This window comes from Asparagus officinalis, chromosome 1 (genome assembly GCF_001876935.1).
Source record: "Asparagus officinalis chromosome 1, Aspof.V1, whole genome shotgun sequence".
Classification (NCBI taxonomy): Eukaryota; Viridiplantae; Streptophyta; class Magnoliopsida; order Asparagales; family Asparagaceae; genus Asparagus; species Asparagus officinalis.
In genome coordinates this window covers 74,307,089-74,322,105 of record NC_033794.1, presented here as the reverse complement: position 1 = coordinate 74,322,105, position 15,017 = coordinate 74,307,089, and the positions used below count along the sequence as shown (strand labels likewise).

Genomic DNA, 15,017 nt, shown 5'->3' with positions numbered 1-15,017 from the left:
TTTATAATGTGTGAAATTTCATTTGGTCATTTTGATGAGTTTATTTTCAAAATCCCGTTTTGAATTGTCGAGTTGTGATTTTGTCGTGCACCATAAATTGACCAATATTATTATTTAACCTCAAATAACGTATAACTATAACTAATTTAAGTATGTTAGGATTTGGAATTTGTTAGCGCGCGCTTGTTTGATATGTGTATGCGCTTGATGAGTAATACAGTACATTTATTTTCTGCATATGAGTGGTTTCAGAATTTGAACTACAGTGAGCTAAGCTATGAATTCCAATAGATGTTCCATCTGAGTAATATAATGAGTAGGAATGTCCCAACATGGATTTGAGAGCTAATCTTAGTCTTACTAATGCTTAGCCATATATGATTGAAATGTTAATGAACAAAAATATGAGGCTATGTACTACAAGCACCCTGTGCAAAGTCGAGATGCTTACGAGCCACAAAAGGCGTTGTTTCATCAGATGCATGGCGCTTTGCCACCGTGCCGCATCACATGGACATGAGGCGCAGTGAGGCATGCAATTTTGGAAACACTAGATTACTCACGTATTAAATGAGTAGATGAGAATTGGTCACATCACTACAAATGACTAAATTTGGTCCGTGGAACCAATTCTACCCCACACAGACATATATATATAATATGATTGTATGCATGTGTATCGTATACACACACATATACATAGACATAGACATATGCATTTAGATACCGCGGGAGGATATTGGGTCAATGTTTGGTTCATATGCATAATTTTTATTCCCATTATTTATTTATTTTATTTTACAAATATAGTGAATAATGCTAGTTGAAGGTTTATTTTTGTTCGTGTTGTAGATTGCAAGGACTAAAGTGAAAATTCCTTAAAAAATGAAGATGCCTTGATTTAGTATGTGCACGTGATGATGAAATTGTATATGAACTAGCTACTAGTGGATGAGGTGGAATGGGTATCATGCATAAAACTAGAAGGGCTAAAGTCCAATTTTCATCAAATAGGGAAGAGACGGATGTGCATGAGATTTCAAGTGCAAGTCAATGGATAAGGCATTGGCAAATAAAACAATTGGATATGATTTTACATATATATTTAAATATTGCGATAAGATATAAACTTTGTAACCATTTCCTTAGTTTATAAAAGGAACTGCACATTGTTGACTATGGAGAATCGACAGCAGACTTTAATTTTTTTTTAACTCAAAGATAGGACAGTAGCTGAGAGTAGGGGTATCCATCCGGGCCAAGCAACAAGCCCTGCCCAGACTCAAACTCAAATGTATCGGGTCGGGCCCGGGTCTGGGAAGTTCCAAGCCAGGCTGATTTTTATTTTCTTTTATCTCAAAAAATTATAATTTTTTTGCAAAAAAAATCACTTAGGGTAAATATCTATAACTATATACTTATAAGTATAAATATCTATAACTATATAATATAATTATCACGTATACATATTTATACTTATGTACTCATTTGGCATTTGTACATAGTTATAAATATACATACTTACATAGTATATATATGTATATACTTAAAGTAAGAACTTTAAGTATATAAATAATATATATAAGTATAGATACCTATATATATGTATCACATAGCTATATATGGATTTTTCATATACTTATATTATACCTATGAGTTACTTATATGACATGCATATATACTTAGATATAATATACTTATATATAATAGTACTTACAATTATATTATTATACTCATGTATACTATAAGATTATATATATCAGCAGACTTATAAGTATATACCAATATACTTACAAGTGTTAAGTCTAATAGATATATGCTTATGTACTAATAAGTATATGCTAGTATATACTAATATATACTAGAGGTATATGTATTAATATAGAATAATAACAGAAACCACACCAAAAGAAATCAGTTTGGCTATTTGGTAAGCTTTAAAGCTCCCATAGAGAGGGTCGGTGTTCAAAACTCAGAATCCATGTTTTTCTATATTTTTATATTAAAAATACAAAGATGCACCATATCCGGGCAAGGTTGGGTCCGAGTTAAATTCGGGTGAAGCGACTCAAACCCTAGCACAAAATTCGGGCTGGCCATGTTTTTTGGGCTTTGGCCGGGCCCGTATCGGGTTTTGACCAGGCTAAAGCTGAGTCGAGTCCGGGTCATGTGCTTTTTGGATGGCCCTAGCCGAGATATCTTTATTAAGAAAAATTCTTTTTCCTTTTCTCTATTTTCTTTATTAATTTATGTGCTTGATTATTATGTCTTTGTTTATTTTATATATCATGTGTTGTTAAATAATTATATCTAGATTACTAATCTAGATTTAGAATTTGCTTAAGTTGATTCATACTATTATAATTCATCTATAATTTTCATGGTTAATATTTAATACATGCAACATGAGAACAAAAGTTTGATATTTATCCAAGATCATTATGGATTATCATGCTTTGATAATTTATTATTAGATCTCACCTTCGATAATTTATTATTCGCATATTAATGGGTTATTACTAATTAAAATCTTTATAATTCATTCCTTAAGAATATAATGTATTTATGTTGGTTTAATAGAAACAAGAGATAAATAAGACTGTGCTTATGATTCATAAAATCTAGTGGATGTAAACCTAGATGTTGTTGGTATTATTGATAATGTTTTACTGTTATTCTTCATCTGTAACTACTTCTTTAGTTCTTTTAACTTCTGTTAACTTTAGAGTAGATAAACTAATATTATTTGCTCTCAAGTATAGTTTTAGTCTGCCTAGATTACATTAGAGCTCCTGATTTTTAGTATTGAATTTTTGTGACATACGAATAGTATTTGCCACTACTACAGAAATACACCGTGCACTTGCAATTATTAGAATTGCTCTACCACTCAAGATGAGTGTGTTTTCAAATAGAGCTCAAGCAAATCTGAACCTGCACCCAATGTTGCGTCTGCACCTAACATAGATTTTTTGATGGTTCAAACAATTTGAATCGGTTGGCCATAAACACCAATTTGGTTTAAGTTTTTTTTTATTTTAGATTTTACGGATGACATTGCGTGATAGGTTTTATATATGCTCTGTATAAATATGGAGTCGTGATAGGTTTTATATATGCTCTGTATAAATATGGAGTCACCAATGATCTAAAGATTGCTTCCATAACGAAGATCTACCCTAATTGCCTCCCAAGTCTCTTTGTTTAGCTAAAAGGACAACCATAGTCCAAGAACTACAAGTATTAAAGAAGGTAACATGGACAATTTGCCATGTCACAAATCATAACTATGTAAAAAGCTTAAAAAAGAATATAATTACTAGCAGGAAATAAACAACAAATTATGACACTTTTCTCCTTTCATTTCATCCTACTTTTGACATTTTACGAGGGACACTTCTCCTTCCTATACAGTAACCTATAGAGAGATCAGCATATGATATTTTTAGATTCATATGTTTCATTAGTTAATCCGCTTTTGAAGATGATTATCTTGTTTAACAATTTGTCCCAACAGCTTTTAGCTGTAAATATTATGCAGAAAGATATCCAAGCCTTTTCTCGACCATATTAAAATTTCATACTTAGAGCCATCGCATGTGCTGAAACCCAACTAGAAAGATGGTCAAACAACCAAGTGCTCTTTAACAACTAAGAAAAGAATAAAAAATAATAACATGTTTCTTATCATACACAACTAACCACCTTGAAAAGATGAGAAAGCATCATGATCTTGTTCAAGTCAATTTAGCCTTTACATGTGTACCTGGTTCCAACAACTTCTAATGAGTTGCAATGCGAAGCCAACATGAAATTAGGATCTCTATTAACCTTGAGCATAGAAGGTCTTATTTGAATCGTTCGTAGAGGGAGCTACAAATTAAAAAGATATGTTAAAATAAAACAAAAAAAATAACAAGTTAAAATACATGTATTTTAGAAAATGTATGTCAAAATAGCATAGAAGGTCTTATTTGAATCGTTCGTAGAGGGAGCTACAAATAAAAAATACATGTTAAAATAAAAAATAAAAATTGCAGAGAAATAAGAAACAAAACCACAGAAAACATGAAGTATGCAATAAAAGGAAAACTATAAATTAATGAAAACACATATGCTTCGACGTGTTTGTCATCCATGTTTACCAACAAATTAGTCAAGCATGATACGTAGCGTATAAGAATGTGAAATCTACTTCTTTATTACTAAAGGAGAACAATGAAAAGCTTCTATGAACAGTAAATCATAATTGGCCCAATCAGAAGGATCCACCTCATCCCTTTAAAAAAATATGAAGCCCATAAATCGGTTTTCGTAAGTTCTTAAAATTTGAAACGTGGGTGACGGTTACACAAGACACTCTATGTTTGTCGATTCCAACGGGCCAGCGAAGCCTTCTCTCTTTTTACAGGCTCCGCCTCCTCTACCTTCACCCATTCGGGTTTTCCCTCTCTTGCCTCCACTCGGTCTCCCCCCCTCCCTCCCTCCCTCCCACTCTCTCTCACTCTCCCGCTTTGTCGTTTTCAAACGACTCGCCCTCGATCTGGTCGCCGCCATTGATTTTCTTCACCATCTTCGACCTTGAGCATCTTGGTGGTCTAGATTTTGCCAGAGCGTCCGCTTCTAGGGTTTCAGCTTTAGATTTGATGGTGGCTGCGTATTTGGTCAAGTTCAGAGGTGAGATCCGATCCCAGTTCCTATGGAATTCTAGGCTTTGTTAGAGTTCTTCCTCCCTCAATGATCTAATGTTAAATTTCCTCTCAAATTTTGTTGCTTGGTTTAGATGAGCATTATCCCGTGCTTCTACAAAACCCATGTGATTTTTAATAAGTTTATGCTTGCTAGGTGTTTGCTTAAATGATCCGCAAATAAATTAGTATCAGTGATTAATGTTTTTTGTATTTGATTTTTTAAATTGCTTGAAAGCAATAGATGAACATTATCCTGTACTCTTTTGAAGGAGAAGTAGCTAACAAACTATATCAAAGCTATATAATATAACACGACGTATGAATATGCAGGAGATTGAATTTCCAACTGCAGGCTTGGAGTCTGTATCAGGTTCGCTAATTCTTATTCTATCCTGATTTCTTTTTTCAGAACCCTCATATTGTGATATAAAATTGAAATTTTTTTGGGAAAAAAGGTGATGGTGAAGGAGGAATAGAAATGACTAGAAGCATGTAGCTCATTCGAGAATTCTGTGATCTCTTCATAATTTAAGAGAAAATTGCCAGAACAAGAATTGTAAGCTTTTGCATCATGTTCTAATTTTGGTACTTTTGTTCATGGTAACACTTGTAAATGTAGTATGCTAACTGAGACAACATGAAAGGGTAAAGTTCAGACAGGCTCTCTCAGTAACGATTATTTAATCTACAATCTTAATATGATTTGGTAGATTTTTCCGGAAGCAAATGAAGTTGATTTTGCAAGAAAGTCAGCTTTTGAAGGATCTTCACTTAAGCTCGATTATCTAACAAAACCATCATTATTTGAGGATTTTGGGTTGTGACGAATCAAAATGGCAGATAGAGTGAAGCCAGAGGACAAAATCTTTTAGAAACCGTGCTTTGCACGGGTCTAAATACTAGTAAAGGATATCTAAGAACGTCATTTTCAACATTGAAAGAAATGAAAAATAACTACACCTATAACAGAGTTTCCAACTATACCTCAGAGCTAGATTATATGAATTAGCCACTCTATTGGATCCTACACTATAAGGATTACATGAAAAGTTAAGACATGATACAAAGGATGACATAAGTAAACACAGCTTATGGTTAAGGACATAATTTTCCTAAAGATTAACTTCACATTAACGTAATCACATGTCAGATAGGCGCCAAGTTATAACAAGCTGCAGATTTAATTTTGTTGCACTATGACTTCCTATTAGGTAATTATTTATATTTCATGATGGCTACAACATAGTTAAGTTTATCGAACTCATTGCAATTCTGATAATTTTTTCGGAGTAGATTTAAAAGCTAGCTATGAGCAATCTTAGCCTATCCTAAAACTTACGAATCGGCGATGAAATTTGTTGAGATTTTACTGAAATTGGACAATTCATAATGCTTTTACCAATTACTTCTCTGTAGTTTGCTCTACGAAATCATCTTCATGCAACTCAAATGAAAAGTTCCTTTATTTCTTCGTGCGGCCTACCTACTGCAAGGAGGATTCAAAATACAACATACAACCAGAGTAAGCTCTTGGCAATTACTCCCGTTTCGGAGAAAGGATGTTTGCTCATTCTTTGATTGGTGACCAGAGATGAAGAGAGGAGCAGGAACTAAAAAGTTGCAAGGCTAGTAATTTTTGGAATGTAGGAACATTACTAAGTGAACCAAAAGAAGAAATGTTGATAATAAATATTAGCTCTATTCAGTCAAACCCTTTCGCCTGTATGTGTGGAAAGGGTAATCAAAGAGGATACTAGTTCTCCCTCTTGGATGTTATTTATAGGAGCATAAACACAAAGAGACTTGTCACTAACCAATGTGGGACTAAACACACACAAAGAAACAACTAACACTCCTCAAGCTGAGCATTCATATCATACATCCTAATTTATCACAAATAAAATTCAATCATGTTCTCCTAACAAGTTTGTGAGAATATCTGCAAGTTAATGCTTTGATGATATGTCTTTGGCTCTAATGACCCCCTGCTCCATCTTCTCATGGACCAAACAACAATCAGTCTATATGTTTTTATCTTCTCATGGAACACCGGGTTCTCAGCTATGTGAATGGCAGCCTTATTATCATCATATAAACTTATGGGATACTTGGGAGAATAACCAATTTCTATCAATATATCTCTAACCTAGATCAACTCGCAAATCAGATTCGTCATGGCTCGATACGTTGATTCAGTTGCAGATCATAAGACTACACTCTACTTTTTTACTCTTGTACGATATCATATTTCCTCTAGGAAACATACATTATCCAGTAGTTGATAGTCTGCCCACAGAAGAGATTGCCTAATCTGCATATGAGAATTCTGCAACTCTCATGTGACCGCTATCTGAATAGAAAACTCTCTTTCCTAGAGTTTTCTTAAAATACCTGAGAATCCTTTTTACAACTTCTATGTGGGTATCCTTGGTGCCGAGAGAAACTAACTATACTAACAGGAAACGCAATATCTAGTCTAGTGATTGTTTTTCAGGATCGTCCAGTCTCTCCCTAATCTGGTAGTAACTTGATATTATCATCCATAGGTGAATCAATGCTATTGTATTCTGACATCTCGACATTCAACAGCATATCAAGCGTATATTTTCCTTGAGATAAAAAAATTTCCTTTCTTCGATCTTCCCACTTTGGTCCTCAGAAAGTATTTTAAGGATCTAAGATCATTGATCTAAAACTGTTGCTATAGATACTTCTTTAAATGACTAATGCCCTATGTATCACCTCTAGCGATCACAATATCAACATATACAACCAAAATGATCTGTTTCTCACCATGAAATCTCCAGAAAACCGAGTGATCTTTCTAAGCTCGATGAAGACCAAACATCTGGACAATTGCTACAAAACGTCTAAACCAAGCAATCAAATATTGTTTCAAGCCATAAAGTGATCTCTTCAACTGTCAAGACTTATCAAACTCGTCATGAGCAACAAAACCCGATGATTGATCCATGTAAACCTCCTCATCAGGAATGCTCAGGAATGCTATTAAGGAACGCATTCTTAATATCCAACTAATGCAGTGGCTAGCGATAGCAAGTGAAAAATGACATAAAAATGTAGACTGATGTCATTTTTGCTACCAGAGAGAATGTATCAATATAGTTTAGTCCATATATCTGTGAGTATACCTTCACAATTAGTCGAGCTTTGAGGCAAGCTAGAGAGTTGTCTGGATTTACTTTGACTATATAAACTCACTTGCAGCCAATTGCTTTCTTCCTTGGTAAAATAGTGAAACAAAATCCCAAGTCCCATTTTGCTCTAAAGTTTGGCATATCTTTTTACATTGTCACCGTCCAACACAGATAAGATAGAGCTTCTCACAAGATCCTAGGAACTGAGTAAATATCCAAAGAAGATACGAAAGAATGATATGACGGAGATAACAAAGAGTAAGAAACATAGTGTGTAAATGGGATATTGAGAACAAGATCTCTTACTCTTACGAAGGGCAATAGGAAGATAATCTATAGTCTTAGCACTCAATTGTACGTTCACATTTTCACTAGCTAGTATTATGGGCTCATAGTTAGATTTGGACTCTAGCATAGATTTCGAAGCAATACATCTTGTATAAACATGGATAGGCTCTGCAAACTTTGATGGAAAATCAGCTTGTACAATAATTTCGAACATTGGCAGTGGTTTTTTGAACAATAAGGGAGTCATAATCATAAATGTTGAAGTATTTTGCAAAAGCAACATGTCTTGGTTTGTGTTCAAATAAGGTTAGATCGGCTAAAACAATATATTGATCCAAAAAATGGCAATAGCACCTGTATCCTTTTTGAGTTCTAGAATGTCCAAGAAAATACCCCTAAGAAACTTCAAATCTAATTTCGTTCTTTAAGGATTATGATTGTGAACAAAGCATAGAGATCCGAAGATCTTGGGAGGTAAATGAAAAGTGCCTTTGTCTGGGTATAAAAGGGAAACATGAGTTTTGTTTGCTAAATCAGATAAAGGTAATCTATTAATTAAGTAGCAAGCAGTTAAAACGGCATCCCCAAAAACATTTTGGAACTTTGCAATGAAATAACAAGGCTCTAGGAATTTCTACTAAATATTAGTTCTTACACACAGCCACCCCAATTTTGTTGGGGTGTATAAGCACAACATGGCTGATGTAAAATTTTATTTTCGTCCAAGTATTTGGTGAAAAAATTGTCAAATAATTCCTTAGTGTTGTTTGTTCTTAAAGTTTTTATGGTATCATGAAATTGATTTTTAACCTCAGCGTAGAAAACTTTAAAACAGAGAACACTTCAGAATAGTTTTCCAGTAAATAAATCTAGGTCATGCGAGAAAAGTATATTTGAAATCAAGTTTTTACGGAATATAACAAGAACCTCATCTGGATGCACTAAACCGAACAGATTACTAACGCTCTTATTTACACAACTCGAGTAAGACACTCGGTGTTTTCCGAGTTGACATGACTCACACTCTTAAGGAATCGTTATGACTCAAATTTGAAACCAAAGTTTTAAGAACCAAAAGTAGGGGGATGGCTAAACTGACAATGTGCATTAAAGGCTGATGTAGAGCTGAATGTAAAGCTGATACAAGCCATCTAGTTTGGGGTAAAGACCAACTAATATAAGACATTCCGCTCATGTCTTGTAACAATCGTATTTTCTCATCCCAAGTGTCTGAAAAATACAATGTATATGAAAAAAATGTTACCGTGCAATTTAATGTTTTAGTAATCTTATTGACAGATAAAATTAAATAAAAAACAAGGAAGATATAGGATAGATAAAAGTGAGATAGGACTAATGTTGGTAGATCAAACACCTTCTACATGTGTAGTGGAACCATCATCTAATACTACTGAAGAAAAAGAGGTGGTAGATGTGCAGGAGAATATTCCTTAGTTCCCAGTCATATGATCGCTGCCCCTGAATCTACAAGTACGACATGATGATGATGTAAGACAAGCAGTGTGTACCTGCCTAGGCAAGTGCAGCTGTAACAAGAGAAAATTGTAACTTAAACTGAAATTGCTCAAGCTGGCGACGGGTCTCATCATCTATGAGACTCTCGAGCAGCCACATGCGCACTCCAAGGCTATTTTACCTCTAACTGAGAACATGCGCACTCCGAGACTATTTTTCTTGTAACTTAAGACAATGGGATTTCATATGACCTGGCTCCTTGCAGTAGTGACAGTGAAAAAAGTATCTCCTATGACTCCTCGTAAACTATCACCTCGTCCTCTACCTGCTCCAAAGCGTCCTCCAAGCCCACCAATATAGCCTCCACCATTGCCACCTCGACTAGTCAACGGTTTACTCTGTGTGGCAAGAGCAAACCCGTATACAGACTCGGTTGTGTTACTCACTAATGATGCTAAAGCTGCTGATCTAAAAAAATAATGTCTCTGCTAAGGAGCGTATAATGGAGCCCCCAATAAACTATGGCAGTGCTAAATTAAATGACAGTGGAAGAGATCCGAGAAAGGTGAGTATCATTAGCTGATAGTTGATACGATTGGTTTTGTCTCTTTTGAACATCCCTTTTTAATAAGGAAAATCTGCCTCAACTCCTATGTCGGGCAATTGAAATTACCATAGTACTCCTTGAAAGTCTAACTTAGCTAATCAATCTTGCTTTGAAACAACTCATGAATAACATCATACGCCCAATTGGCGTGCCCATGTCCTTAGTATAATTGCTACAAAACTTTCACACATACTATATTACGGTGAATCACTAGCTAAATGACACGTGGTTCCATGCTATTCCAAATCTAATGAAGGAGACCGGTGTCATTTTATTTCCAGGATGCGGTAACTAGAATGGGGGATCATCAGTAAGATGATGGTCCTTCCTCCACTAGAAACATAGACTCGAATGAGTTGCTTTCAAAGCAATTAATTGGACATATTCAGTTTCTAGTCAGTGATCTTGCTAGACAGGATCTCCGTGTGGGTCTTCGTCTCAACCCTCTTTTCCACCGAAATAACAAAACCGCCTGACACTATCAACAAAACAAACAAGATCATCTAACAAGTTATCTTCCAGCAAACAAAGTTATCAATATGTTGTCAGACACTGCTCAGCTTCATCAAGCAAACCCAATAAATAAATCAACCTCTAACAAGCAATCACGCCAATAATAATCAATCAAATCATCAACAACAAATCACGCCAACAGCCAATGAAACCATCAACAAGCAATCATGCCAACAAGCAATCAAACCATCCTCAACTGTTCGGATCTAGAACCTACAGATCTGAAACAATTTTTTTTAAAGCTGGCGGCTAGGGTTAAGGAGCTAGATTAAGGGTTTGAATGGGTTAGGGTCAGTGTTTGATGCCTAGGGTTTTGAGGGGAGGCGGCGACGGACTGAAGTAGAGACAGCAGCGACCTGAGTCAGAGGCGGCAGCGGACTGATTCAGAGGTGGCGGCGGTGGCGGACTGATGCAGAGGCGGCGGCAGCGAACTGACAGTGAACTAGATGTTGGGTTTGAGTTAGGGTTTAGGTTAGGAAGGCTAGGGTTTTGAGTGGAGGGCTGAGATTTAGAAGATGAGGGATCCTTTATGTATGTGGCTCTAATTCCATGTGGAAAGGGTAATCAGAGAGCATACTTAATTTTCTCTTGAATGTTATTTATAGGAGCATAAACACAAAAAGGTCCCTAACAAAAATGTGGGACTAAACACACACACACAAAGAAACAACTCTCAACAGTATGCATAAGAATAAAGTTGTCATCCAATACTTCCAAATTTTTTCAATAAACTAAAGGATCTTACCTTAGTTTGCAAGGAGAACTGCACTACTTAGGGTGGTATTGAAATTATCAGAAAGTAGGAACAAATGAAGGGGATTTATTGAAATTATCCCTTATCTGTTAAAGGAATAAAAGGCTTCCAGGACATAGGCCGGCATAAGGGACTCAGATGCTTTATTCAAAACAATGACTTCAATAGTTTCGTACCCCTAAAAATGTTTTTCTGTTGTTAGTGTGTATAAGGAGACACTTACCTTGGCTCAGCTATCCTAAATTCCCACACATTACTACAGCACACATACTTTAGCAAAAAGGCTATAAATATTCTTTTTTATAAATTATATTTTAAAATATTATGCCTTGGTCTTCAATGCAATCAATATTTATTACTTGATATAGTCCACAGTTGCTTATGCTATCAATAGTCCTAGAGAAGAAGACAATTATTTAAATTTATTGAACTAGCATGACCATCACATTTGATTTTAACCCAAGAATATACCTGTTTATTTACTAGGAGAGTTCCTTTCACAACAGTGCCATCATAAAACAAGCGAACCTGCATAAGTAGAGGCTACAACAGAAGAAAGAAACAAGTCTCTGTTTAAATGATCACACAAAGTATCTTCAATACAAGAAAGGAGCACATAATCTCTTCTAGGGAATGCATACCGGTTCGATATCTAGGGACTGTCCTACGCCTGAATGTCTCTCCAGAGTTTCTGTAGCTTCAAGCCCATCCAAAAATGTCTGAAGATAATAGGTTAGAAAGCTTAATAGATTACTTGAAAGCATCTTGGGATTAGTAACTCGAGGAAAGAAATGAACAAACGTTAGAAGAATAAACAAGAAAATAATGATGCAATGATAAAATCTAACATCTGCATCGTAAAACAAATATTACACAGTTAACAGCATGGTTCATAATGTCAAAGTTTCTCGGAAGCCTTAAATAGTAAGGTTTTACACAAGAAAGATTCAAGTCCAAAACTCAACTCAAAATGATTTGACTAAAATTCTGCATTTGCATGTGCCAATTTGGGTAACCAGACATATGGTCCCCAAGATCAATGAAAAAGCTCGTGAAGAAAAGACTTCATAAGAGGCAAACTAAGAAAGATTTAAGCAAGTGAATGAGCTAAAGAGCAACACTTGATATTATCATCAGAGATTGAAAACTAAGCATACCCATGGCAAAGGAATGTTAGGATGTGCCAATTTTGGGAAACTAGATATGAGGTCCTCAATATTAGAGCTAACACATTGTGATGATGGGACACTATAAAGTCAAAATTGAAAATATTTCCTCTATTGATTGAACAATGATATGATACAAGGTCCCTATACGTACCATCTATACAAAACCCTAATTAGGGATAATTACAGCACATGTGAAATTACCATTAGGACATAATATTTATCTCAATACTACCCGCAAGCGAAAGGCAGGGAACAACTTGCAGCTTGGACCGAAGGAAATCAAAGCGCGGAGTCGGAAACGGCGTAGTAAGAATGTCCACAAGCTAATCATGAGTAGAGATAAATTGGACCTGTAGATCACAACATGCTACCTTCTCCTGAACAAGGTGAAAATCAATCTCAACATGTTTGGTATGAGCATGAAAGACAGGATTGGCGGCAAGTAGCCCCAAGATTGTCGCACCAAAGAGTTGGCGAGGAGCGAAGAGGAAAACCAAGTTCTCGGAAAAGGGACTGTAACCACGTGAGCTCTGTGGCAGTATCAACAAGAGCTTTATATTCTGACTCAGTGGAGGAGCGAGCGAAAGTGCGCTGCTTCCGAGAAGTCCACGAGATCAAGTTAGCTTTAAAGAAATATCACAAAACCTCCCGTAGATTTGCGATCATCGGGACATCCCGCCCAATCTGAGTCACAAAAGGCCTCGGGGGAAAGTGGAGAGTCGCGGCGAAAATAAAGACCATGAGAGGAAGTTCCTCGAAAATGTCGAAGGATTCGCTTGACTGCCAACCAGTGGTCATCAGTAGGTTGGTGCATAAACTAGCAAACCTTATTGACAGCAAAGGCCAAATCAGGATGCGTAAGAGTAACATTCTGGAGGGCACCAACAACCTGCCGATACTTTGTCAGATCGAAGAATAACGAACCAAGCATATTGGACAAGGAAATAGAGGTAGATAGCGGGGTAGACATGGGTTTGGAGTCGACGAGTCCAGCCCGCTGAAAAAGCTCGCGAATACACTTCTGTTGGGAGAGAATTAACCCAGAGCCATGAGGAACAACTTCAATCCCAAGGAAATAAGTAACAAGCATAAGTCCTTGAGGGAAAACTCAGAGGATAAGACCGCAATAACATGGGATATATGAGCCGGACTATTCCCTGTAATAATGATGTCATTGACATAAACTAAAATAAATAGCTTAGTCGTACCTCGAGCATAGATAAACAAATAGGAATTAGTCTTGGAATCAGTGAACCTGTGGGAAAGCAGGGCCTGCGAAAGGCGGTGAAACCACGCCCAAGGGGCTTGCTTGAGGTCGTAGATAGAACAATAAAGAAGACAAACATGATCCGGGTGTGCAGGATCCACAAAACCCAAAGGTTGAGACATAGTCTCAGTCAAGGATCCGTGTAGGAAAACGTTCTGAACATCCAGGTGACAAAGAGATCATCCCTGAGAGACCACAAGAGAAGTAATAGTTTGAACGGTCGTTGGATTTACAACCGGACTAAACATTTCCTCATAGTCAAGACCCGGCTGTTCATGAAAGCCCTTCGCAACAAGACGCGTTTTATAGCGCCCAATAGAACCATCAACATTTCGTTTGATTTTGTATACCCACCTGCAACCAACAACATTCATAAAAGCCATAAACTGTACTATAGACCAAGTGCCATTCCGAAGAAGGGCCTAGTACTCTTCAGCCATAGCCCTACGCCACTGAACACTCTTATTAGCAATAGTAAGGGACGTTGATTCCATTTCAGTATGTGTATGGGCAACGGTAGTGAGGGAAGCCGAAGGGGAAAATATTACCTTTTGTTTAGGATTGGAATGGAGGGTCATTGGGTGAGTTTTGGCAGGAGGGCAGGTGGAGCAACATGTAAAGGGGAAGGAGACAAAGGGTCGGAGTTGACTTGGGAAGTGTCGGGGGAATGAGATGGACTAACTATAGAGGTAGTGTCAACGACCCGCCCAGAAGGGTTGTCGTGTGGCTGAGCCGAGAGAGGAGGTAGTGTCGAGCCGCCCTCAGAACAGTCGACAGCATTGGGCATGTCGAGGGGTTCGGGTGGAGCTGCACCAGAGGAAGGTGCGTAGGGGGGGTCTCAGACGATGACGCAGCCACGGAAGAATGGTCATGGGAGTCTCTGGTTGTGTCGGAGGAGCGGAGAATGGTCATGGGAGTCTCTGGTTGTGTCGGAGGAGCATGAAAAGGAAAGGTGTTCTCGTCAAAGTGTACATGTCGCGCAATATACACTATGTCAATTTCAAAGTCAAGGCATCGATCACCATGATGAATAGACTTATAGCCAAGAAAAACACACAGAGACGATCTAAAATCCATTTTATGATTATTATAAA

At 36.8% G+C, this 15,017-nt stretch overlaps 1 protein-coding gene across 2 annotated transcripts in view; it reads right to left on the bottom strand.

The window, feature by feature from the left end:
• LOC109826065 (probable RNA-dependent RNA polymerase 5) overlaps positions 1-15,017 on the bottom strand; it is a 53,581-nt gene that overhangs the window by 21,614 nt on the left and 16,950 nt on the right. For both annotated transcript variants that reach the window (XM_020393024.1, XM_020393031.1), the window contains exons 9-11: positions 12,129-12,206; positions 11,959-12,030; positions 3,767-3,873 (exon numbers count right to left, since the gene is read on the bottom strand). In XM_020393024.1, coding sequence (XP_020248613.1) covers positions 3,767-3,873; positions 11,959-12,030; positions 12,129-12,206 — 257 coding nt within the window. The remainder of the gene's footprint in view (positions 1-3,766; positions 3,874-11,958; positions 12,031-12,128; positions 12,207-15,017) is intronic.